Below are 23,422 nucleotides of genomic sequence, written 5' to 3'. Positions count from 1 at the left end.
AAATCTCAACTACCAGGTATCTAGTACATATCGTATCGTTCTCTTCTCTAGAACGGATTTTGTTTTCCGAATACCGCGGTATTTGGTTTGCTGCATTTGGCTCTGTAGGGCTATTTGAATCTAGGTTCGGTAGAATCTCAATGTACCCCTTCACGGTGGACGACATATGCATATATTGGAAACGTCATCTCGAAGTTGGCTGACTTCAATATGCTGATTCAGCCTTCTTCATGGAACAATAGCCTATCTTAGAATAGACTATTGTTCCATTTTCCATTGGGAAAATTTGGTTTCTAACTGTTTGTTGATGTTTGATACATGTACCTATCAGATTTGCTTAGCCGCTGAGTAATCACTTAAAGGGGCCCACAGATTACCAGTCCGCCGGACGGTATCGGCCTGTCAGTTAGAACAAAAAGTTGACAGCTCCGAACAACTGACAGGCCGATACCGGCCAGCGGACTGTTAATCAGTGGGCCCTTTTATGTACCTACTACATCATAAGCTCGTTATGTTATTTTTCATGTTGCCAGGTAATCAACTTCATGATAGAATCAATCTAAAATTAACCCTCGAAATTGTTAGCAAGACAACGTTTCATTTCGTATTCCATTTCCAATCATTTCATTTTTCCCCTAATGTCATTCAGGCTGACTCATTGCATTTAATTTGCACATACGCGCTCCCACTCGCACTCCCACTCAAAAATATCATTCTGTCTGCTGTCGTGCAGTTAGTGGGCAGTGAGAATTGAGTTAACACGTCGCTATCAATTTGTCCGAGCCGTGTAGGTACTCTATCACACTCGAAATTCGCATTGCTTGTCAAAAACTGATGCATCATTGGGAAATCCGGACAAAGCCAGACGAAGACAACATTCGGATATAGTGCTTACGCGAGCGGCAGTGCGCGTGCGTTATCCTCCCACGTGCGTCTCTTTCCCTCCCCTGGCGCACGGGCCCCGTCCCTCTCACTCCCAGAGGGTCGATCTATACGACGCTAGGTACGGCTACGGCATGGTGCTGTACCGTCGTTAGTACGCAGGTTTCTCGCGTCACACTTAAACGCCAGTCGGCAGTTTGGCAACGGAACGCTCCCCGCGGCCGCAATAATGTCGCGCGCCGTGCTTTTTATTAGTGTTTTTACCATATTTTTGGACGTCCTCCATGCTGGCCAGGTAAGTCGACACCAGTCCTACCCTTATTCTGTGTATTTTCTACGTAATTCTGTGTCGGCGAATGCCGAAGCCACTAAGTCGAAAATCGATTGGACGCGTTCGAATTTGTTTTCACGTCGGGTGTAAAATAGTAGATGAAAGGAGTCGAACGATTGATAGAGACGCCTCGGCCGTGAAATTCTTGTATTTTAATAGCGTTGTTAATGAAAATCGGCGTTCTTTAAAAAAAAAAACTTAAAACAGATTGCGTAACTGTAAAAAACATATGCCATGAACAATTTGCGATTCTTTACGCACTTTTTATTGAAGATGAACATGATTAAATATTATGCCCTTGCATAATAAGCATTATAGCAATAACCGCGAATAAATTAACGGAACTGTTTAACTTCAATTAGCAAATTCTGTTGAAATTATAGTGATTATCAGTTTATATTTTCATGTTTACTTTTAGTTTAGGTAGGTACTAACGTAAGACTGTAATAGGTATCTGCTTATAAACACGAGGCGTTTTTGCTAATCAGTTTATAATTACAGTTATCATTAACAAATATACGAGACAAATAGTTAACTACACAGCTCTACAAAGATTGGCGAGCTATCTAGACAATGTTTATACTATAAGTTTATAAATATATTTCAGACATCAAACGTTTTTTATGTGTAAACTGTGTCCAAAACGTCAGCACTTTCTACGCTAACGTTAACTGCCCGACTTTCATTGGGCCGTAAAACGTAAAACTCAGCGATGGGCAATATTTGACAATGCTTACAGGGTAGAACAATAGCTTGCCTTTATAGCGCTATATATTTAATGCTATCGTATCATTTAACTGCTGACGAGATCTTTGGTTACAAAACGGGAGGGCTGGCCGCCTGAAACAGTAAGATTTATTGTTTTACGAGTACTTGATTTATTGTTAAAGCAAACCACAATAACGGAAGAACAAAAAATAGAGAGACATCAACAACGTGCCTAAATCATTGTTACATTTACAAAACGATTTGTTGTTGACAAGTACAGTCACCTGCAATAACATGTTACTCTTCGAAGGCCGCAAAAATATGTGACACGCTCTTATGGTTCTACAGATAAGATCGTGTGAATTTTTTGTGACCTTCGTTGTGTAACATATTGACTGTGCGTACCTGTTATATCATTTCATACATAATTAGGTATTAATTAACCATTTAACCCAAAAACTCTGCATGTCTGTATCTACAGATTTACTCAAAACGGCCAGTAACGATGTTTTGCAAAAAATAACGACTAAAAGGTAGAGCCTTACAACAATGTTCTTCAAAAAACTAAATAAGCGACCTAAAAACTAGAACCTTGTAGTTTCACAAGACTTACATGCTTGATAATTCTATTACGGGCTCATGAGGCTGTAAATGAAGCTTGGGGAGGAACGCTGCCAAGTCTTTTAGTCTGTAAGCACCCTCCTAGCCTCGCGTGTCTTAGCTCACCTAATTTATTGTCTTTCTACCCCGAGATTAAAGGCAGCTAGATGGAGCTTTTTACGTAACAGAAAATTGGTACTAACTTTATTATGATGACATTAAGAAAAGAGGCTTTTTGCTCTACGTCCGCGAAAAAAGTCTACATGCATGTATCGGGTTCCGGCCTTATAATTAAGTCGAGTTTTGGGGAACGGGAGTTTTTTTAGAGTCTACATCGATTACATATGACATTGAAGAGCTCGCAATATGTATGAAATTGGTATATGTATATCCTAAGAGTTTTTGGATATAAGTATCTAATAAAAAACGACAAGAAGCGCTGCACTTTGACGAATATCTGATTCGTTTTACAAGTATTTAATCTTTTGTAGACGAAGATTAATCCTACAATATATAGGGGAGGATATAAACTACCTAAGCCTCTACAAACTCGATAATTCTATAAAGTACTCCTGAGGTTGCAATGCCTAGGAGCATTGTCAACCCAACGCCGCCAAGTACAGCCGAATGGTATCAAGTACGAGTATCCAAGTGTTACCAAGTCAAGGCAACCCTCGTCCGTGTTAGTGACGTAATTTATTACCTATACTTGCGTGGAAGCGCGATTTCTTTCTGGTCGCAAAAGAGGAAAACAATGAGAAACAAATGCGCAATGCGTAAAAATACTTCGCAAAGTGCTCGCAGCATGTAGATTAGGAGTTTCAAGTTTTGGATGATGTTCTCAAACATTTTGCGCACGGCGACGTTTCGGGTTGATGTCAGGCACTGACATAATGTTCATGACACGATTATCTCTGATCTGTTGGATTTAATATTGTACAGTTAGCAGCAGAAGTTGCTAAGCTGGCGAGGACTTCAAAATTACTTTGACTCACTCTTATTCTCTTAACAATAAAGTCGCCACAAGATAATTTTGAAGTTTTTGAACACCTCGCCCGCTTAGCAACTTCTGCTGCTGACTGTACAATACCTTGCCCTTATCTACCCACCAGTCATAGCGAAAATCGATCGTATCAGTTAATTATAATCTTGGGAGATATTTAAATTAACATATGACAACACAAATCAAAGGCACAATTTTTCTGTGGACATACTCGTACTTAAAACAAAGTAAGCGAATGAATTTGTTTTATTAAAATGCTGCGAAAGTGCAAAAATAGAACAGAAATAAGAATCGTCATAATGCGGCGAAGAAACTACAGTGATACAGCAGATCGTAAAAATTGACGCAGGCAATACTGGCTACAGCTGCCAAGTGGAACGACTAGGTAGCCTACTTACTGTGTTTCCCCCTGGAACTATAAGAATAAGTTCTGACTTCGAATAGTTCGAATATTGCAGTAGGTGTGGAACAAATGTTTTATCCCTCGAAAGCATTGGTGCTCGTCCAATTTTTGCGTTGACTTTTGCTTGTATTAATTTGGTCCTATCAATGGGTTTTAGTTTGGTAAGTTACCTATTGAACGTCAAATAGACAAGACACTGATAAGTGTTTGGCACGCATTTTATGTAGAATTTAAATGTGGTTCAACGTATCAATCATTAAAGGGATACTGCTATTAATTCACTGAGTGTTATCACCAGGTGGAAAATCAGGTGGACGGATCAAAGACACGTTGGTCCTCTAAAAGTCATTTTTAATCATCTTTTCGCATTTCGTAAACATTTTTTTGCTCTACCTATTTAGCACAATCTAGGTTTGAACCCACGTTTTTGACCACCGCACCCATATGAAAAGTTAATGAATGGCGAGCATTATTCATATTGCAGCACATTATATTACGACTACCGTTGATGTGCAGAACGATATTATACATCAGATTACTTGAACATTTTATAACAAGTTACGATATTGCGTGAAGGTGGTGATTTAATTGCAGATAGCTACTTTCGGTACTCATTTAACCAGTGAGTGTGAAGGTCGGTGAAATACTTATAATTATAATAAACGAATTTAGTTCGCAGTTACTGTATACTAAATAAAATAATGGAGCGGCGCTAACAATTTGGAGTCACAATTTTCCTCTTGTGGAAATCATATTCATATTCATATTCATATTCATATTCGTATATTCATAATATTCATATTACATGTCGTTTTTCATAATTAATCTAATATTATATCGATTTAATAAGAGAAGGACTTCAATAAAAAGTTACTCATGACTCCATTACTTGATAGTAACAGTAATAGATCTGGAAAAGCAAAACAATGCTAAAATGCAACGCTGAAAATGAAGCAAATAAACATTTGACAGGAAACGGACAATTAGCGCAATTGAGAGTTTTGTGTTAAATACCTACCTACATTTCAGTTCAAAATATATACTACTAGCTTCTGCCGCAACTTCGTTAGCGTGAGATGATGATGATAAAAACCAGCCTGCGGCCTCAAACTAACGCCATACCAAAATTCATTGGTTCAGCGGTTTAAGCGTGAAGAGGCAACAGAGAGACAGACAGATGGCTAGTTTGTGTACGTAATTTATATCAGAAGTGGCATTTTACAGGATCTAGTTAACAAGGATCTATTTTTGTAAGTACATACAGTGAATCACATGACCGATGTTAAGGGGACGGTATATGACGTTTTCGATTTAGACCTCACTTTGTGCAATCAATTTGTTCAATGAATGATTAATAACTGCATTAAATTATACGCAAATCTGTTCACGAAGAAGCCGTGTACCGGCTCTTCACGCCATATTTTTTTTTATTTCCTGTAATTCTCTACAAATCGACACTAAAAGTGTCCAAAAATCAAAATATGGAGTTCCGTTTGAGCAAGACGCATTACAGTTTTGTCTTTGACAGTAATTGAGTTGTTGTGGGATTTTGAAGGCTAGATAACTAAACTACCAGATTATTATCTACTTATATTTTTACTCACAAATACAACACAGAAATTCAATCCCAAATGTAAACTTTCGTATAATTTCCATACATTGACGACATCACTCAAAACTCTTCTTCGAGTCAGATGGCCGTTGGCCTTGCATCGAAGCAGACGTGTACATCGTCATAGCTCGTTTTTGACATTAATAAAGACATTTCATCATATACGCATACGAAAATGTATACCAGTAGATAAATTGTATTTCATAAAATAGGGTAAATAAATATAATCACGTCGAGCTCCAGTCAAATTTTAAATGTGAGTTGTTGTTATTTACGGGTCGTAACGGTCGAAAACAGCAGTAAATTATCCTAAAACAATACGATTACAATCGAATTTAAGTAACTTGTTCCTTCAAAACCCGCTTAAAATGAAAAAAGTTTAAAGACTCGTTTTACTGATTGGGATTGATTTTCATTATGCTGGTATCAATTTTGCGTCATTATAAAAATGTATATGACTTCTGTACGTCAATGACTTTTGATGTCAATTAATTGTAATCTTGTATTTATGTTAGAGAATATTATATGTTCATTTAAATATTACTCATCTATTAATACGAAGCGTAATTCGTTTAATACCTAAAGACTTGCAGTGTCTACACCTACTTTGTTGACGTTCGTTCCGTCTATGTATGCGATTACGTAACGTGCTGTTCTGATAATCTTCAAGAATCAAGATAATTAATAACGGCAAGACCAGCATTTAGTACCAGCGAGTTTTGCGGATTTGGAGACCGAGATGAAGCTTACAGGCCAATATCGCTGCGGCCTGGCCTGCTTATTGTTATGTGTATAAATCGAATGTTATATTAATTTACTATAAAAAACAATGTTTTATTTCAATGACATTCTGTGCGTAGAGGTATGTATGTTTCGGTGATTATAAGAATTATGTCCACACAATAATCGTGCAAAGCAGAGACTGCATTATTTCTTTACGGTATAAGCGGTAAGGAAAAACTCATTGGTATCCTGGCTCGTACCAATGAGTTTTTCGGAACTTATGTACGAAATATCATTTGATATTTACCACTAGCTTTTCGGTGAAGGAGGAAACATCGTGAGGAAACCTGCATACTCGTAGTGCATACATTTGCGAAGAAATTCAAAGCTGTGTGTGAAGTCCCCAATCCGCATTGGGCTAGCGTTGAGATTATTGTCTATACAGGGTGGTCCAAACCGTGACGTCCAAAAATCGTGGGCTATCATAATGTACCCCATATGTATGTTAGCCGATTTTTCGTAGTTTTCAAGTTATGATTTTTTAAGCTTTTAACTTTTCCTATGTAGGTAATATTCTCCGACCGTCCTTAGTCTGGGACCGGTCTGAAAACCAGCGCCGGGCACCTAGGCCCGGCACACGCTGAGACTGGAACCCTGTGCCTAATACAAAGATCTTCTCACTTTTGTTTTGTATATGATAACAACTGTTTTATTTTATTATGTAAGTAATTCTAACTCTATTTTATGTTCATGTATGTGGCAATAAACAATTCTTATTCTTATTCTATTCTTATTCTTATTCCTATGAAATTCCGGGGTTCCCATACAGAGTGGCTGAAAAATAACTGCATTCCGTTGCCAGGGAGGTGTTGGGATTATACTGAGCAACTTTTATTATGGGACCAACCCCGAAATCGCGAAAAAAAAATTGGCTTTTTATACATTTTGGCTAGTCCATTTTCTATGGAAGGGTAATTTTTTTTCGCGGTTTCGGGGTTGGCCCCATTGTAAAAGTTGCTCAGTATAATCCCAAAACCTCCCTGGCAACGGAAATGCAGTTATTTTTTAGCCACTCTGTATGGGAACCCCGGAATTTCATATGAAAAGTTAAAAGTAAAAAAAAATCATAACTCGATAACTACGAAAAATCGGCTAACATACATGGGGTATATTCTGATAGCCCACGACGTGAGGAATCTAAAAAAAAATTTTTGGACGTCAAGGTTTGGACCACCCTGTATATAGGCTGAATTATTATTATTATTTATAGGCGGTACGGTACCGTTATTATTTATCAATACCGCTTCGTTTTGAAGGTACTATACCTGTTGAAATATAAAGTACGGTACCGGTATAAAATTGCAGCAGGTACAACAATTTTTTATAGGTGTACAGTCAGCTGCAGAGAAAAGGTACCACCCCTGCATACAATCTTCTATGCAGGGGTGACCTGCAGCTGACTGTACCTAAACCATCACTGACCGAGCGTAGGCGAAGGTCTCCGTTTCAGCTTGGGCAAAAATACTTTCGTTTGTTCGAATGTTCTCCTTTGCATATCACATTTCTCAAATATCTCGAGAAAATTTGTAAGCAGGTTCGGTAGTTGGATATAATTACTCGGTTTCTTTTTTTTTATAAGTTCTAATAGGCAGAGATTGGCATAAAGGACTTAAGCGACAGTAGGGTCTGTGGTACTTAAGACCATTGTGATTATTCGTAGTGTCCGACCGAAGATTCGGTTTCGGTTTCGGTTTCGGCCATAAAATCATGTTTCGGCCGTAGTTTCGGTTTCGGCCAAAAAACGGCCGAATCTTTCGGCCTGGCCGAAACATACGAAATAGTACTTCGTATTATGAAACTAAACTATGTGACAAAGACCAAAAGTTGGCGAGCAAGTAGGACAACAATATTTATATATACAGAAATTTGTGTTTCGGTCGGACACTAATTATTAGGTACTTACTGATTACGCTGCGCCGCGTGGAACGTGAGGTGCGTTGGGGTAAGTACATACAAATCATTCAAGAAAAAAATCCCTTTTAAGATCACTCGTGTGTCTGCCCCTAATAGACTAATTCAATTGAAATTTGGTACACATTTTTCACATATGACAAAGAGTCGGTGATCCAAAGATGGACTAGTAACGTAAATAAATAAACTTTTAACTTTGCGGCCATTTTTTTGTATCGTGTGATATATCAGATATTAAATTGTAAGATATTTACTAATAATAAGCATTGGTCACGTAAATTATTTTTAGTCTTTTTTTGCAAGTATGAATGATATAGAACATTATTTCAATTATTTTTAAAATTAAGCCTATCCAAAGGCGACTTGGAAGATGTGTCATGGGGATCTATATTCGTTGGGTGAAAAACAAGTTTTTTTGTCTAATTATCGTTTAAAACACAATCGATCGGCAATAACGCGGGCACATAAAACAAAAAACTTCTTTTTTCACTCATAAAACTCCTTAAACCTAATAAGAGCTAAACAAAAACAAGTGCGAGTCGGACTCGCATTCTAAGGGTTCCGTATATTAAGTCCGTCTCACGCTTGACTGCACATTTCTTATAGATTTTCCTGACATATATAGGTAAAGAACTACTTTGTGTATTTTTTTCAAAATTTTAGATCCAGTTGTTTCGGAGAAAGTGGGCGGAGAATGATCATTTTTTGCCTATTTTCATGAATAACTGCTGAACTATTAATCCTAAAATTATAAAAAAAGTTATGTTTGAGATTCTTACAATGAGCTCTTTTATTTGATATGTAACACTATATAGTTTAAAAAACATATTTTTTTAATTTTTTCATTTACCCCCCCCAAAAATGGCTACCGTATTTCAAATTCTCTAAAATACATTTTATTTACGTTACACGTCCATCTTTGGGTCACAAATTTACATTTGTGTGCCAAATTTACATATGTGTGCCAAATTTCAACTGAATTGGTCCAGTAGTTTCGGAGAAAATAGACTGTGACAGACGGACGGACAGACAGACAGACGCACGAAGAATTATATGTATATGCACTTATCCCAACGCACCTCTCGTTCTACGCTGCGCGGGGTTCATTGCCGCTCCTACCGCCGTAAGTGTAAGTACAACTACATCATCAAGGCTACGATCGAAGATAATCAGTTCAGCACTGAAATAATAGCGGTGGAATGCCAGTATAATATTTAATTATTTATTTTAATTTTATAAATTTAATAGCAAAATAAATAGCGAATATAGGATACTCGTACAAGTAAATCTGTAAAGATCTTAGGGGTACATCAGCCGACATATATTATTAAATTTTATTTTGTCGGCCTTAATTAAATTTCCACCCTGCCGAAACTTTATTTATTTAAATTTTTAATTGAATTGATTTTTCGCCTTATGAATAACCGTATAGAGTAGTAAATAACATTTTACATCTGACTTAATGACATCTGGGTTTATTCGGTTTAACTTTACAAAACGCGTATCTCGACAAAGCCATAATATGCAGAAAATAGTTAACAATCAAATGAATTAAATTAGAATTTAAATACGTCACGTGTGACATGAACAGACAAGGAGAGCAAGATTTAATGTATTGTTTCTCTTTCTTCTTTCAATGGAACGTTTTTACAGTTTCTGTTCCTCAAAAGAGGTCAGTGGTTAACACTAAACTCAAAACGCAATCTTAAAAAAACTTGATGGGTCAATGACCTGTCCCAGTAAAGTGAGGTAGTGTGCGTGAAGTGCGCTTGTGTGTGAAATGGGGTAAATTGACAGAATCTGAAAATTTACCCACCTCTACCGTCACCATGGGATAACAGACATGATCAGTTGATCGCTGATTAGTAATTAATGTATTCAGCAAACATCAGCTAACCAATATTTAATTTCTACACTGTACTTTGCGTATTTTGCTGGCATAATCGTAGTATGTAGATTAGAACTGAAAGTTTTAAATGTAATGAATTACTGAATTGGATAGGAAAGTGGATATGGTACGCTAAACATGATTCGTGCATTAAGATACTATCTTTTACGGAAGAAGCCACCGGATATAGTGTAAGCGAGCCATTTTTTTTAAAAAAACAGTGGAAATATCATCATAAACGGCAAACTTCTATGACAACATGACGTTTATAGTGACAACGACCCGTCTTATCTTTTCTCACTGCATAGTCTCTGCAAAGTTAGCTTATTTAGACGAACTCTGTCATATTAATCATGTACAATACAAATACTAATTTTTAGTAATAAAGAGAAGAAAATAATATAGAAAGAAAATAGCAGCCCAAGCTAAATATGTACATATTATAATCATAACGGAGTCAAACAATTTGAATGACGAACTTAAACTGTTGTGTATTTTCTATGCATATGTGTAGCGTATTCTCAATGTTCTGTTAGTCCAAGATATTAACATTTAAATGTTAACTTTTTATTTATATTTTGTTCCATTGATGCAAGCAACACACCTGGCCGTATTTGGCCGTGTTGCATCTCTTCCTTTAAAATTCCAAACGAAATTAAAGCAGCCATAAACCGTGATAACAAACCGAGAGGTGTATTTTTGGAATTAAAGAAAACGCAAGCGATCACATTGAAGTAATACGTTTGAACTCCATAGGTACAAATTAATGTAGACCTTTAAATAGCTTATATAAACGTACGTTTCTTTAATAACATTATAGGTTTTACATTAGGTTTCTTAAATCATTAACCCCCGCCTATAATTCCCGTTTACCTAAATCAAAGCTCAGACTGTCGGCGGTCAAAACTGTCCAAGTACATTTTCAATTTAAATACAAAGCTCCTTAAAGTAGAATTACCGTTCTAAAGACACTAAATCGGTTTAAATTGTTAACCGTTTAATAGTATTTTTGCTTTGTATCTCACTTGGGAACATGGACGTAGTTTTCTGGAATCGGCGAATCGTTTGCTACAAAGATATTTAAGCGATTCCTGCAGTTTGAATTATTTCTTAAAATAATAAAGTACCTACTAGTAAACATTTTTACAAATCTCTCGCGTAAATTGAATTAGAGTATAGGTATATTATTACTGTGTGATTCATTAAAATATACTTTATTAATTAGTAAACGAGTATAGTAACAATTCTGAAAGAGGTTCATTGATTTTATCGGCCATATTCGAACTTTAAGATACGTCAAATACTAGAGATTGAAACGATATGGATTGGATATGTCAGTGTCAAACAAGTGTCAAAAGTAGCGCGTTTGTTTGAAGAAACGTCACTTTTGACACTTGTTTGACACTGACATATCCATTCCATATCGTTTCAATCTCTAGTATTTGACGTATCTTAAAGTTCGAATATGGCCGTATTTATTTATTTTAAAATGTAATTCAGGCAACAATGGCAACAGGCCCATATAGGTACATACCTTATAGACTAACAATCCCTCTCTCTTTAGTCTCTACAATTCTTTAAAGCCAGGTTATTTCGGATATTTTTAAATAAAATATATTTAATCCCGGACTATATTTATGATCCATACTCTATCCACGCCGGCGAAGCATACGGAAAAATAACGCAAACGGAAAATGTCGCATTTTAGGATCCCCTTCCTCTGACCTCTGTAAATCTGTCTGAACTATCCCGGCTCTTTTGTTCAAAGGAGGATTAAATCGAGAAAAGTGAAAGAGTATTTACATACATTTTTAATTACCGCCGGGCGTTGGCGCTAAGCGAAGATTCCGGATTAAAATAAATTTTCGGCTATTTTCGGGATATATTCGACAATTGTCGGGTTGCGGTTGTAATGGCGTTTCTTTCTGAGGATTTCGGGATTCCGAAAGGCTTTGGAAGGGTATTGTTTCTAAATCGTTATGGAGTGCTTTTGTGTTTTAGAGTCGGTTAGGTTTGGAGGTTTTTAGGATGAGCCGGGGAGATTTTCTTAATGGTGTGTCGTTTCAAGTGGTTAAATTGGAGATGTAATTTTGACTATACTACTTTAACGATAATTTTTGCCATAACCACTTAACATCGGTGCTAGTTTTATTGGTAGATATTTTAAGAACAATGACTGTCTACATTAGGATGGATACGAAATCCGGCAAACGTTAAACCGTCGAAAATCCAACAGAACGAGTAAACTTAGGACAACTGAGAAAGCGGTCTGGCAGGACCTGGCTTAGCCAAAGCCTCATTCAGGACAAGTGATAAGGAAACTGCCTGTGGGATTCGCATTGTTTAGATTCATGTGTGGAGTGGGTAAATTATAACTTATTTAGCTCCGTATGTATTTACATGTATGTATACTTACTTATCTCAGGTGGTGTGTAAAGAAGTTGTGCGTTCATTTTCTAGTAGGAACTGAGTTTTGAGACTAAAACCAGTTTATCCTCTAGAGTTCCACGTAGGGTTTGTACGACGGATCTGAAATGTATGCGTTAAATTGGTTAAATTGTATTGGTAACTCCGGGTTAACCATTTAACCCAAGTTAGTGGCTCTTGCCCTGGATGGTGAACCAACCAACTTCATCCAAGCCTTCAACCAACCCGCAGTTGATCATAGGTAATAACTTCTTACCAACAGCCTCAGTCAACTTATTTATAGGAAGGATATGGTAGACCTATAGTTTTGTTCTGTTCAGTTGAGTTACTTGCCTATTCAAATGCACTTTCTAAAGTATAAATCATTGTGTTTTGGTAATTTTTATCTTCTCTGCCGTGTGGCCGCACTATTTTTAATTCAGTGAATCAGAACACTGTTACGAGCCATTAAACGCTATATTTAGAAACTTCGATCAATATATTTTGGTTTGCTACAGTGTAGCATGCTATGTTTTGTTTAAATGCATAAAATTGCCACTAAATAATTATTATCACTAAAGCAGGTAAGATCAACTGCGTCTCGTGTCATTGGCGACTGACACGTCCTACCTGTAAAGAAAAAATAGCAGCTTAAAAAAAGTGAAAACGTTGGCATATTAAATGTAAGAAAATGCCATAATTCAGTTTTAGACAGTAAAGGACCCAAAGACACTCGATTCCATTTCTTTTATAATACAAACCAGCCTTACACGAACCAATTTCGTATCCTAAAAATACAAGAACGACGTGCAACAATGCAGATACACAAAACCCTCCTGCTACGGTATGCAGCTAGTAACAAAACTAACAAATGACTGCAACTTTACAGCCAAGAGTCCAATAACTCTTTTAAAGCGGGCTTTTCTGGATTTAATTGCGAGCATGTTCGGGGATTCATGGGTGCGCATTTGTCCCTGGATACTAGTAATAGCTTGGATGAATTGTTCGACGAGGCTGATTTGAGGATACCTTTGAGGAGGATATTTTTTTATTACCTGTCCGAATACTTATTCGTAATGATGATTGTGATGCTCGGGAAAGAATATCACGACAATTTCTAGAACGGGGTGTAATTTTGCCACAGACGAAAATAATAGTGACTGCATCGTTTTACGCTCGAGGCGATGCTACGTCTATAAGGTGCACTTAGGTCAGAGTGACTAGAGATTTTATTCCAGGCGTATCAAATTTAAATTGCTGGTTAGGTTGCCTATTATTTCGTAAAAAATATAGTATCAATAATTACGTTAATGATAAGATTCGCGTCGAAGAATAAAGAGTAGAATAGGTGCCAATAACGAAAAGTAACCAACAGAGTACCTTTAAAATTCGAATGAATTTTTTGACTTCTTCCAACCGAAAAATTAAGAAGTGTGCGCCGCAAGCGAAATTAATGAGACTGTTGTTTAATTAAATTAATGCGCTCAGCCGGCCGTTGACCTCACTCGAGAGATTAGGACTCGCCGCTAAACGGCTTCCACGCCGAACTATCTCACCCACTATTATATAAGAATATTAAGTTAAACTTAAACTATTATGAAAACAGCGGCGAGGTGTTTTTTGTCAAGTATTGTTTATAACTAATGATATGCAAATTTTGTTAAAGTCGGCTTTGTTCTGATGGGTTTAAAAGTAGTGGAAGATGGTGATTTACATCAGTGGTTCGTAACCTTTTCAATATGGTTAACCATATGATATGACCCATTTAAGTTTGAAGTTATCCCCATCCCCAAATGTATCCGATTTCTTCCACTGAATGTAGATATTGAAATCCCACGGAATAATTGTTTCACCACTATACTAGTGTTTAATTACCTACCCAAGATTAATTTGAAAAGAAAATGTGTTTTCTAAATAGATTTTACTGGATTTTGATGTTGCTGTGTACTATATTATTATTTTATTCTTGAAACATCTTACAAAATAAACGAGAAAACAGACACAGTTGGTTCATCAACTAGGGAGACAACTGTTCTTTTATTCTGCATTAATGAACAAAAGTTACAGCCAAACTGTAAAAGACGAGCAAAAATCTCGTTAAAGAATTCATAATTTGTAAGTGCTTTGGCAGTGCTTGGAGTTTCATAAAGTTTTGACAGGTTTTTACGAGAACCAGGAAATTAGTCTGACAATATATACATTGAAATATTCGAGATTTAGGTTTAGTCCGGAAAATAGATTCACTAATAATCACGGTTGTATAACGTGCCATAAAAATATATTGGTGGAGTGGAGCGCCTATCAGGCTTTTTCACTCCAGCATTTGTTTAATTTTACTTATTTTGAGGTAATAATATTAATACCTTTAAACGAGCAATTCTTATTTATTTATTTATATATATTTATTTACATATTTATTTTTATACATATATATTTCGGGGATCTCGCGAACGGCTCTAACGATTTCGATGAAATTTACTATATGGGGGTTTTCGGGGGCGAAAAATCGATCTAGCTAGGACTTATCTCTGAGATAACGCGAATTTTTGAGTTTATATGTTTTCCGAGCATAGCCAGGTGTGTCTCACTCCGCGATTTCGTCGCTTTGCTACAGGTAGCTAAAAGTATATCTGTTCGGCCCCAATTTTGGGGAAAGCCATAAGCCGCGCGTGGCGATGTCGCCACCTAGCGTCCATATCTGTGCTGATCGTAAATTCGTAACAGACGCGTTTTGTTAGAGAGTGAGTCTTCTGTACTTAGTACTATTATTTATTCTGTGGCATAGCTCGGTCTCCCAGATATTATAAATAAAACCAGTAGCTATGATTATCTCTGTCTATGATCGAGTAACAGTGATCTTTGGCCAAACTACATCACAATCAACTAAGAGCTAAGCCTTATTGTTATTTACAACTGTGCCAAGTCGCTGAGGTGCCAGCGAGTGCGCCAGATTTCACTTAGCTACGATGGGAACTCTTTGGAATCTAATCCCTCGGCCGCAAGATGGCGCCACCATATTACGTTCGAGCTAAGCCTCGCCGCAGTACATAGATTATATTGTGTTATTAGTACGTTAGTGTGGTAGAGAGAAAAGTAGATGAACCGTTGTGTGAGAGATTTATTTATAGGAGCCTCTGTAGCTCTACCGCGAAACTTGAAATGCGATATTTCTTATATGCGCGCGCTATAGAGAGGCAGATAACGTTTTTTGATTTTTCAATGTTGGCGGTAGGCCCTTTTGTCTCATTACAGTTTTGTGATAGTGTGCAAAATAATATAATCAAATAAACATGAATAGAGCAAGTGGCAGAGAGGTAAGAACAGATGAAAACACATCCTTCGCTGCGCCGACCGTAAATAAATGGGACTAGTTAAAGCGAATAACCATGATGACGTTGCCGGGAAACGTCAACGAGGATAGGAATTTATTGTACCGTCACCTGTAATAATATGATATTCTTCGAAGGTCGCAAATATATCTGGCATGATCTTATTTGTAGAGCCATAAAAGCGTGTCACATATTTTTGCGGCCTTCGAGGAGTAACATATTATTTACTGTAAATGTGATGTGTTCTGCGGCCTGTTCGGGATTCAAAGACTTCACAGTTTTTAGCGGAAAATTTCCAGAACTAGTGCGACTATCTTTTGTTTGATGAATTTGAGTTTGTTTTTACTAGGGTTTTTGACACTTATCTTGGTGTTTGATTGTTTCTAGATAAGAATCTTTCTGTACTACGTTTTTATATTAACTTCTGCCTCCTTTAGTATTTCCGTTATAGTTTTTACCTCCCATTTTAATTTTCGAGTGATCCTCAGGATCAAAAGTAGGTTTTTTATACGAGATTTCTACCTATATGTTTAGTTTAGAGTATTTTGCTGTTTTTACTGTGAATTTGGTTTTAGAGGGAAATTTCGTTTCTTATGCTTAATAATAATGTTTAGTGCCATGCACTGAGCGTCTTGGAATTATAGGGGAGCCAGCTTCCCTACAATTCCAATGAGCTCGTGCGCGAATTGTAACCATGAATTGAGGGTCTACAATTTTGAATTACATACAGGTAGGTAAAATTAATTTAGCCCATCAAATACGTGCCTCAAATGCTACATCCATCTTCACCAAGTAAACCTAATTTGTTCAGTCTGACTGAAGGACATTGTAATTGGTCTAGAAATACGAGTAGGTAGATAGACCTAACATTAACATAAAAGTCTACAAATAGTCTAAACGCGGCCTCTCCTAATAAAAGAACCCAAACGAAAATGTAATGATTAGAAGAGAAGTAGTTAAAATGACTCAATTTACCTTGTAACAATATTGAACACGTGCCAATTATTGTGAAAGTCCCAACATAGGGCCTTTTACCTAGCACATACGAAACGCCGAACTGTCTAAGGCAATAAAGGGTGAGGCGTCTAGTTCCGCTCCTGTAACACACTTTTGATCCCTCACCTTACGCCAATAATGATATTCCATTACGTCCCAGATGTGCCCCATTATACCACACATCTCCCTCCATTACGAGTTGGCAGGTAACGTTCCTACCCGCCTTTTAAAGTTACGTAGTTACCCACCCCTTTACTTTGGGATGGAGCGAAAACTTACTTAGTTTTTGTTAAGGCCCCCATATTTGTACCTGCACGTCGACAGTCGACACTAAGTTAGTAGTTTTGTCTGTTACTTTGTTGGACAAATGTCATTTCATTTCACAATATGTTGAAAATTGCGAATGCTAACTTGGCGTATCTAAACAACGCCCAGCTTCCCGGGCCCCTGCCTTGGTTACAAACTTCTATGCTGGGGTGCATACTGGATACCTTTGTTTAATGTACAGACAAGTATAAATATGTAGGTCGTAACATGAAGTATTTTCGCTACTAATGGTGTATTTAAAGTCAATCTTAATTCATACTTTAGTGCATATGTGGTTCACAGGTCAGTCATAGATACAAAAGTCAAACTAAGGCTAAACATAATCCAATTTGTGAAAAAGAAAACAACAAATAGCCGCACCAATAGCCTCCTGTCAGTTTGGTTCTCTATGGCCTCGCTATATTAAATGTAGTGTAGGCTATCCACACTTCCAGCTCCCGCGGGATTACGGTAAGAGGATTATCCCGGAAACTTGCCGGAGCAACTACGCTTCAGATTTTTGTGGGATATCTTCGCGAATATATTTTTTTCGGTGTAATGTTTTGATAGAGCGTTAAAATTCATTTAAAAATGTTTACGCGTAATTTTACAATGGTCGATAAATTGTGATTTAGGCAAAAAAATTATAAGAAAAGTCCCGTGATTCTGATATATCCAATGTGTCTGGCAACTCTTAATTATAGTGTCTAGTAGGTTAGACAATCTATTCTGTATGTACGAATGTTACTAAGATTTATAACGAACGAATGCGGACGTCTTAAAAATGTTAACTACATAAGTATAATTATTCATCTTTTTGTCACACTACGTACGAGTATGTAGGTAGCCACTAGCCATCGCACCACCTATGCAAGTATGCACTTAACTGTAATGCATGCAGTAGCGCACTGCGGGTGATTGTACCGAACAGATGCTCCTAAAACCTCACTCACTGGTTTCAGGTTACTGGGAACTTATTTGGTTTTGGTGTCCGGTAACCAGATGTTGTTTTTGTATGAACATTATTAATTATTTGGGATTTATACAATTTAAAACGGTTTTTGAGATATTTAAATTACTGTAATAATTCAGTTTATGAGACCTCACAAAAAGAAAGTTTTTTACTGACTATACATTATTACATAAATAATTATTTTAGCTCATTCATTTTTGGAAAAATTGCGATTTTAATTTAACTATTTGTTATGATTTTGATACGACCTTAACAATCGTCTTGGTGATTGGAGCGCATCTCACGCACTATAGATCACAGTTGTCACGAATCTCTAGAGCCCGTACCATGAGTCACTGACAGTGTCAAAACTGACATTTACGCTATCGAGAACGTAATTTACTTTCTATAAGTACATCTCGTTTGCACTAATATGCGAGTACGAGCGAGATGTATACAAAGTAAATTACGTTCTCGACGGCGTTTATGTCAGTGCCAAACTGATGGTAGCCGTAAAGGTAACTTTACACTGGATCGCCAAGTCGCCCGCGAGTTAGCAATGTGAATGCCTACGCAGTTAACGGTGCAGGATCGCGATCCGGTCTCGAAGGACCATATGTGACGGCATTGACGTATGCGTGCACGCATAACCGGTCTTTGGTCGTTTGAAAGAAAATGGAAGTATGTGCATTTAAAGCCTGTGTGTTGTAGTATCTTTTATTTCATAGGTCACGGCAAAATGTAACGGGGGTATCTTTTTACGTTTGCTGATTTTGTAGTGTGATGTGAGTAGCCAATAGACATTAACAAACCTTTTTGTCAATGGTATATTATAATTATGATTTAAAATGGTAAATGCTATAAAGGAAATATGGCTGAATAAAATTACTAAAGAGAGACTAGAGGTGTTAGAAAAAAATAACACTTAACTGACAATTCGGAAACCTTATTGCAAAAAATTTTTTGGATAATTGGTTTCAGATTTTATCTTCCACATTAATTTTTATTTTCCATTTTCAATATGTTTAAGAGTATTTACTACATACTTGAGCTTATTCTGCTAAACAATACTGTTTTGTACGAACACGCGGTTAACCAACAAAACAACAGCTCATTCACCAATTCCGCTCACTTTCGACACGGGCGGGTAAGCATGGCTATAAAAACTCGCTATCAACAATACAGTCATATGTTAAGCCACATCAAAACGCCCAATGGAGCGGCAAATGGGTCCTTCTGCCCTAGTTACTGGCTGCCCTAAACAACGACTAAGGCAAGACGCGTTTTATTTTTAGACTGCGCTATCAACGAGTAACTACCTATATAGAGTAGAGTAAAATAAAAATTGAGACCTTAAAGATGCTACGCTTTTATCTTAGATTGTAGCCCTCTTATATCTTAAACTAGCGACCCGCTCCGGCTTCGCTCGGGTTAACAAATTATACATAAACCTTCCTCTTGAACCACTCTATCTATTTAAAAAACCGCTGCAAAATCCGTTGCGTAGTTTTAAAGATCTAGTTTTGGTTGTATGTTTTTTTCGGTTAATCATTTCTGTGTTCCGAATTCCGTAACCTAATTGCCACAAATTGTAGTTTAGCCAATTGGATATACATTAAGCTATATCTAAATAGTTAAAGTAAATAAATACTCCTATACATGTATATACACGAACATAGAGAGACACAAACAGCTTATGAAGGCTCTGGGTACTTGTAAATTCCTAACTATGCTACGTGATATTACCAGAATTTAATTTTAAACCTAGGACCACAAGCCTCATAGGCAAGCTTTACGACAAAGCTTTGTCGTCAACAGCACACAAATGACACGTACACAAAATGAAATAGTACTGATAGTACACTACACGTGTAACGTGTAACTCGAGTAAGTATACTTCGTTGAATGGAATAAATCGGTCTAATCGGTCGCGAATTTGTTTACTTTTACAATTTCGACATTTCGACATAAGTTTGTTCGGTGATTGTTGCGGACAACTCAAGTCCATGCAGAATATTAAGAGACACGGTTTTTTAGGGTTCCGTACCCAAAGGGTAAAAACGGGACCCTATTACTAAGACTCCGCTGTCCGTCTGTCACCAGGCTGTATCTCACGAACCGTGATAGCTAGATAGTTAAAATTTTCACAGATGATGTATTTCTGTTGCCGCTATAACAACAAATACTAAAAACAGAATAAAATAAAGATTTAAGTGGGGCTCCCATACAACAAATGTGATTTTTGACCGAAGTTAAGCAACGTCGGGCGGGGTCAGTATTTGGATGGGTGACCGTTTTTTTGCTTGTTTTGCTCTATTTTTTGTTGATGGTGCGGAACCCTCCGTGCGCGAGTCCGACTCGCACTTGGCCGGTTTTTTAATAATTAGCAATTCGATCACTCCACCCACATTTCCTATTGATGATTAACAACCGTCCGTCAGTGTATCACGACTGTCGGAACAGTCATAAGAGACTTAATTTTATTTATTTAGGTATCTTCCAAAGATTGTCTGGAAGAGATTGCTTTTTAGCGATGAGACCGCCTGTTGTTTACCTCTGCTTGTGTGTCTGTTTTCTTTTTGTATTGTTTTCTTTTATTGAGGCGTGCAATAAAGAGTATTGTATTGTATCTGGTCTGGTGAAAAAGTCCATAACCAGAACCCTTTCATTTTGTGTGGTTCATTTGCCTTTATGTTTGGTTTCCAAGAGGTTACTATTATAATCAGACCTCTACTAGGTAGTTAAGTAGTCAATCTATTACTATACAGAGCCGTAAATAAATAACGGATCCACAGCTATCGATCTGGTTTGGCGGGCGGCCCAGTAAATGTTGAGGCAATCCGCCAACACGGGTAATTAATACGTGCGTGTTCCGCTGACGCTAATGGCAGGGTTATGGACTGGACTGGACTGGACTGGACTGGATGGTAAATGGAATCGGACTTGAACGGATTTCGGTGTTTTATCATTTGAGGTAATATAGTGGGACAATATTGGTATCGATGATGATGATTTTACATATTTTGAGTAAAGTATATGATTTAAATGGACACATAAAAAATCAAATCATCAAATTTGTGGTTTTGAAATAGCGCATGCAGCTCTCCCAATCGATACAAATGATGACGTATGATGCCTAATTTACTTATATTAAAGTGCGAGTCTCAGTACACCCAGCCGTATAACGGCATAATTGTATGGCCAATTTATGAATGAATTCATTCGTAATATATCCATGCAATTTCGCAGCTTCCTGACATGTCACCTTTAAACTTAAGTCATTGGCAATAGAGGAGAAGGTGCAGGGGTGTCTGTTTTAACGTGAATTATATAAAAAAAGCGGCCAAGTGCGAGTCGGACTCGCCCATGAAGGGTTCCGTATTTAGGCGATTTATGACGTATAAAAAAAAACTACTTACTAGATCTCGTTTAAACCAATTTTCGGTGGAAGTTTACATGGTAATGTACATCATATATTTTTTTTAGTTTTATCATTCTCTTATTATAGAAGTTACAGGGGGGGGGGGGGGACACACATTTTACCACTTTGGAAGTGTCTCTCGTGCAAACTATTCAGTTTAGAAAAAAATGATATTAGAAACCTCAATATAATTTTTGAAGACCTATCCATAGATACCCCACACGTATGGGTTTGATGAAAAAAAAAATTTTGAGTTTCAGTTCGAAGTATGGGGAACCCCAAAAATTTATTGTTTTTTTCTATTTTTGTGTGAAAATCTTAATGCGGTTCACAGAATACATCTACTTACCAAGTTTCAACTGTATAGTTCTTATAGTTTCGGAGAAAAGTGGCTGTGACATACGGACGGACAGACAGACGGACAGACGGACAGACAGACAGACATGACGAATCTATAAGGGTTCCGTTTTTTGCCATTTGGCTACGGAACCCTAAAAACGAGTTAGAACCCTTTAAATAATGAATACAACAATTTATCAAGTAAGTACCAAGTAACAATCACGCGTACTTACAAGCCAACCCACACACCCTCTCCCCGTGCGATCATTCTAAGGCCTGAAAAATGAATTCAAACCACGCCACTTGAAAAGAAAATTGCGCTAAATAATTTCCCTTCGCGAACGCGGTTTACGTGCATTGTGGAATTACTTTACCGAGTTAGCGTCGCTACGTAGAAATTTCACGGTTTTGTTTGAAATACGCTTGGAGGGTACTTTGGGATATGCGGTTTAAAATTAATATACATATACCCGTAGTAAGTGTAGTTGAGCAAAAGGATAGACGAGTAGGTATTGAGACACTTCTACAACTTCTTCATAAGTTATTGTATTACATTTGTTAAAGTAGGTGATATTGTAAGGAATGGAATTCCTTGCCGGCGTCTATATTTCCGAGCTCATATAACCCGGCAACCTTCAAATCAAGGGTGAACAGGCACCTTCTGGGCAGACTCGCTCCATCGTAGGCCACGTCTTCGCCCCGGCTAGTCTGTGGCCATGAGTAAGCCCATTTTTAATAAAAAAAAAAAAAAAAAATTATGCCTTTGAGAATTATTTTAGAAGAACACATATATCTGTTTTGGGTTATTTGATTAAATTCTTTAAGTATCATATTTTTAGGTTCTAAGAATTATGTATACTAGACTCGTTAAATTTTACTCGATTTTAACTCGAGATTAACTCTACTTTCGTGAGTTAAAAACTTTATTACAGTACATATGGGGCTACTTTTCCGCACTAGTGCGTAAAATAGCACTTTTCGTGCGTATGTCGAAACTTTAAAGTGCCATATGTACTGTAAAACGTTGTTCGATACACGTGCGAATAGGTAATTCGCAACTCGTGTCGATTTAAAACACTCCCTTCGGTCGTGTTTTAATTTATCGCCACTCGTTTCGAATTTCCTCTTTTTCGCACTTATATCGAAAATAACTATTTAAACTTATTTTAACGTTTCTACATAAGAGTTTATTTCACGTAATTATCTGCTCTATATTTTTAAGTAGGTACTTAAACCAACTAATGTTTTTTTAGATTACAGATTAATTCTACTATAATAGGTATACATTTCTATGTAAATCAATAACCCTAAACTGATTAAAGTAAAGACGGATGATCTGTACTAGAACGTCCTGAATTCGTCATACATACAAATAATTGATGAACCCCTATAAGGTTTAAGCTATCACTTTGACTTTGAAATGACCAATGGCCGAGTTTACCAATTATCGTTCATGTCCAGGACAAGCCATTGCCAGCGCGGCCAATGGCTGCCCACGACTGCTGCAGACATGTCTTTACCAACCGATTGCTTTTGAGAATTTATAGGATTG

The 23,422-nt window shown here is 37.1% G+C and overlaps 1 protein-coding gene across 3 annotated transcripts in view; it reads left to right on the top strand.

Moving 5' to 3' along the window:
* The first annotated feature begins 1,019 nt into the window (after positions 1 to 1,019).
* LOC134653408 (amyloid-beta-like protein) overlaps positions 1,020 to 23,422 on the top strand; it is a 208,313-nt gene continuing 185,910 nt past the window's right edge. For 2 of the 3 annotated variants that reach the window (XM_063508761.1, XM_063508760.1), the window contains exon 1: positions 1,023 to 1,177. In XM_063508761.1, the coding sequence (XP_063364831.1) occupies positions 1,112 to 1,177 (66 nt within the window). In that variant the 5' untranslated portion in view covers positions 1,023 to 1,111. Of the gene's footprint in view, positions 1,178 to 23,422 lie in introns of all 3 variants that reach the window. The other variant, XM_063508762.1, reaches the window with a different exon arrangement.

The sequence above is a fragment of the Cydia amplana genome, chromosome 13 (genome assembly GCF_948474715.1).
Source record: "Cydia amplana chromosome 13, ilCydAmpl1.1, whole genome shotgun sequence".
Classification (NCBI taxonomy): Eukaryota; Metazoa; Arthropoda; class Insecta; order Lepidoptera; family Tortricidae; genus Cydia; species Cydia amplana.
This window is presented reverse-complemented; position numbering and strand designations above follow the sequence as displayed.